This window comes from Sphaeroforma arctica (assembly GCF_001186125.1).
Source record: "Sphaeroforma arctica JP610 unplaced genomic scaffold supercont1.260, whole genome shotgun sequence".
Taxonomy (NCBI): domain Eukaryota; class Ichthyosporea; order Ichthyophonida; genus Sphaeroforma; species Sphaeroforma arctica.
Genome location: NW_014040298.1, coordinates 95124 through 99795, shown reverse-complemented (window position 1 = coordinate 99795; position 4672 = coordinate 95124). Strand labels below are relative to the sequence as shown.

Below are 4672 nucleotides of genomic sequence, written 5' to 3'. Positions count from 1 at the left end.
AGGTGGACGAACATGTACTAATTTACACAAACTGAAACAGATTCACTTAAAATCCATGTATCCCGCTCTACATGAAAGGGCGTACAATGTATGCAATTATCGTTGTAGTTGGTCATATATAATATACATTCATATACTACCGAGGACAGACTCAACTGTTTCACAACCTGAAAAGCAGACTCTCCACCAATCGGTGCGTACTCATGGTTGGTACTCAATATCCTCCTCTCAGCGACCTGAACACACTTGAGCACGAATGGTTGGCCTGCCTCGTCTCTATATGCCCCAACACCCAAGTTAACCTTGTCTGAATTAGAGTCCAATTTGAATGCTTCAGTAATGCCTAATATGGGATCCGGCGGTGCCATCTGCACACCACCCCATAAACCTCGGGATGTATTGCGAAGGGCGGTAGACGTTCGTAGAGTGCGCCCAACGAATTGCGTGGCCATCATATTGCTTGTGTAGTATCACACACGAGCCCAATAGGTTCACAGACTAAATAAATTGGATAGAGGGAAAAGATAATCCTTGTTCTTCTTAGCTAGTCCCTAATCAGTGACTATTTAGAATGAAACATGTATTGCATGCTCTCTCTGTATTTATACATGTATTGCATGCTCTCTCTGTATTTATACATGTATTGCATGCTCTCTCTGTATTTATATATAGTTATATACATACCTAATAAAAGATAAAAAGGAGGCTACGTATATTTCCCCCTAAAAAGAGGTAGCTATTTAATTTTTTAACTGAATCATATTTAGCCTCCTTGTAATTTTTTAGGAGGCTATGTCTGTATGTATTTATTAAAAAATACTACGTATTTATTTCTATTTTTTTACCTTTCTTATTACGGTTCTCTTGAGTTGACAACTTGACACTATAAAATGACATCTATGTAAATATATTTACATAAATACTTTGGTTTTTTTTACTTTCTTTTATTTTTTAAAAACACGAAATACATAAATAGACACTAATAAATACTCGCATGTTCGGTACAAACGTTTTTTGGTAGAAAACACAGTGACAAAAACGAAAACTACAAAAGAGCATTCAAAATCCCGCCAATATTTATGATTGGCTCTCCAGAATTTACGCGCGCGCTTTCTATTGTATTTTACTATCTTCTTTTTTTTTTTTTTTTCTATACATATCCAACAACTCATATTGTAATAAAACTAAAATGTTTTTAGCTCTCCAGCTACAGCCTACGATAGATAGCAAGCGACTAGACGTGTGTAATGATATAAGCTCACTCGTATATACCGTACTAGACACGCAACATACATTCGGAGTGTACAGAGAGGCCTTGTATACACAGATACATGTACCGATACCAATGGGGTAATCTTATATTTACAAGCAAGTCTGTATCGTTTGTAGCCATTATATTATAGTAATGGAGAATACAGTCTCAATCGTTGCACGCACTCCAGTGCAGAGTACATCGAATGTGTCAAATGATGACATTTTACCCTCATCACGTATTCTCAAAGAAGTTTACTTGTCTGAGAACTTACAATCAAACACACTGGTAGACAGCACAATAAAACCCAACCATACTCAGTTGGCAGACGCGGCCGCTGGTGTCTTGCAAAGTGGTCTTGATCGCGACAAGGGTAGTCAATCGGACGTGGTGGATAGCACACCACAGGTGGCCCGTGTTGATAATATCGCAACTATGTGCGAAGATGGTGATGTGGTTGTTGTAGATGCTACGCCTGTGAGAGCGCTCTTGGAGAGGGACATAAAAGGTGAAGCCGAATACGCACGTAAGGCAATCCAGACGAAAACCACGGCAATTAATACGAAGACCGATAAAGCAGAGGCACCAGAGACTGGCAGTAGCAATAGCGAGAAGAAGGGGGAGAAATTGAAAGAAAGTGAGCATGTACAGAGTACATCGGTGTATAAGAGTGGTATTAAAGTTGCGAGTGATTCGAAGGACGTGGACACAAGTACACCACAGCCGGGGGAGGATATTTGTACTGAAGGTATAGGTGCGAGTGTCAGGGTGCCGGCGACCACAACGAACCCCAATGCCAAACCAGAGGTGAGGACGAGCACACGTGTGTCTAGATCGGCCGCACAGGCGTCTGTACCTACAGCATCTTTGAACAAAATGCACACACGAGCGTCAGCTGGTGACAATGCAGGTGTGAGGCCTAAAAGGGGGACAGTAGGGTCACGAAAAGGGGCTGATACAAAAAGTGGGGTGACGAAAGTGCCAGCCGAGGCGGCTAAGAATAAGAAGGGAAAGGCGGCGGCCAAGGTGAAGACACAGCCATCTGTAGCGAAAGCCAAAAAGATCACACCATTCTCAACTGCGAAGAAGGTCGTGGCGCAAAAGCCAAGTAAGTGCTTGTATTTATCTGAGAATGAATTGAAGTTCTAACAGGTCGAATCCTGAAAGTTAACGATTTGTTGAAAGACTAATTCATATCATGCATACAAGAATGAGTGTAGTTATGTCTGTTGAGTGCTGGCCTTAAGGTTGATTCGCAGACTCTTTAGTATACTAGGTCTTTATTCCCACTTCTAGTCTGAGGCTACGTTCATGCGCTAAATCTGCATAGTTGTGTATTCCTAGACCGACTTGTATCATATTAGTGAAAAGTTACACGCGATGACGCACTGGGTAATGATTATGCAGTTTTCAGTTGTATATGACTACACGTAACTAACAGCTGCCTTGGAGAGCAGCTGTGTATGCAGTTCTGCTCCAACACGATCATGCATTCAGCTAAACACACACATGTGAACTTGACAATCAATTTATACCTGGGATAAGTACTATACTCGATATCGAACAACTCATCGTGAATAAATACACATACACAGAAGACCTGAGCCCCTTCTTAGTATCTTCGAGCAAGGAGCATGATCCGAAGGCCACGCCATTCAGCGCGGGGCTTAAGCGACCTCACTCCGATCACACAACCACACCCAGCAAGACAGTACTTGATCTAACAGGTGAAAGCACCCAAGTGGTTGATGTCATGGGTGAGCAGCCATCGGACAGCAAGAGGTTAAAGCCGACAACGGTGGAGATTGGTACAACAGCACCGACTGACGGTAAGCCGGGTGCATAGTTTGATAAATAGTTTTGATATTAAGTGTGTGCGTTCTATATTTCTTTTGTGCACTATGGGAATGTGCTGCCTGACCTGGCATTGGTGGCATACAAAAGCGTGGAGGCTGCTATATACATAGGCTTGCATCCCGATGGAATCAGCTTATACAGAATATGAATCTTACCTGCCTACTTGTTTGATCTGTCGCCGCAGGTGCTGGTGCATCTGTGCCGGAGAACAAAGAAAAATCGCCACAGAAAACAACTAGCGCTCAGGAGAAGGAGAAAGTGGCACATACACCTAGCAACGCCGACAAGACCTCTACCACAAGCCAAACAACTGGTATCTCAGTTTTCAATGTTTGATGTGTGTAGATTCAGATGTCTGCATAGTCAAAAATGTCCGTTATAGTGCACGTAGAATGCATTCTGTGCATGCCAACCCTGTGTGAGCAATTTCGTACGTACAAGTTGAATGGCGACAGGCCACAAATGGGTTTCACCGAACTTCTTTCTACTGATACTGTATAGTATTGTATGATGGTTAGACTGCGCGCAGGAATTTCGGGAACACCTAACAAATCTAGACCGTTATGGCGATTGTTTCTTGTAATCTGATATTCACCCATTTTATTGTTATCTCGTCAGCGACCAAATGTGCAGAAACCACTGACTCGGCAAAGACCAGAACGGGAACCAAAGCCATCTCCACATCGGATGATACCGACCCTATCGCGAGCACACCCGAGGAAACACACTCACAGACGCAGAACATAGATATACACGCGGACAAGACAGATATAGCAGATACACAAGAGAGAGAGAGCAGGAAGCGGAAAGCAAGCGAGAGGGAGGGCGTTGTGGCTGTTCAGAGTGAGAGTGTCAGTACATCGGCCACACCGGCAAATGCAGGGAAGCTTAAACCCACAGCTGAAAGGTCAGTAACAAGGGAGTCGACTGAGGGCTCCAGCCTGGAGCAAACGCCCGCAGGGATCCCAAGTGAAAATCAGGAGAAACCAAGTACGGCCACTGTATCGAAGAAAAGAAGAGCGAGTGCTATCAGTGCTGGCAGCGCGAAGAACAGCGTTAGCAAGAAAGAAGGTAGGCTCGTTCAAATGCAGTTGTGATGTTGGGTGTTGCAAATATACGATTGATCTACGGCACGACAAATACGTGATTGGCGTTGGCGTAATCACTTTTTTGTATGCGTCAAAGGTGTGAAATGTTTTGTTCGCTTTTTGAGACCTCTCTCTCCAGGATAGTAGATTGCCGAGTTTTTTCTTTTTGCAATGCAAACTGCCTTACGCATAATGGTTGTAGCCCTTGATCTAGATTGAATATTACTACTTGGACGTACGTATATATTTGTAATACACATACACCAACATCTTTATGGACCCTTGTGTAAAAGCGCAGGGGTTCGTGTGACTTCTCATTGCTGGGACAAAAATAAATGTCAAACTTCAACTAGTTTCTATTATTTAAAGTTCACATGTCCTTGCGACATCTCAGTAAATGAAGTTATTCATACATATATATATATATATATTTATATATATATATATATATATATATTCTATTTAACTATATTAT

General features: G+C 42.5%; 2 protein-coding genes across 2 annotated transcripts; one reads left to right on the top strand and one right to left on the bottom strand.

The window, feature by feature from the left end:
• Window positions 1-140: 140 nt before the first annotated feature.
• On the bottom strand, window positions 141-455 carry SARC_04557 (hypothetical protein; the record flags this gene model as incomplete). Its single annotated transcript, XM_014301617.1, has 1 exon — window positions 141-455. A coding segment is annotated over one exon (315 nt), but the record flags the coding sequence as incomplete, so codon positions are not given.
• A 950-nt stretch (window positions 456-1405) lies between these two features.
• SARC_04556 (hypothetical protein) lies at window positions 1406-4206 on the top strand (the record flags this gene model as incomplete). Its single annotated transcript, XM_014301616.1, has 4 exons — window positions 1406-2360; window positions 2848-3081; window positions 3294-3422; window positions 3743-4206. The coding sequence occupies 4 exons, from the start codon at window positions 1406-1408 to the stop codon at window positions 4204-4206; spliced, it is 1782 nt and encodes a 593-aa protein (XP_014157091.1).
• Between the last annotated feature and the right edge of the window lie 466 nt (window positions 4207-4672).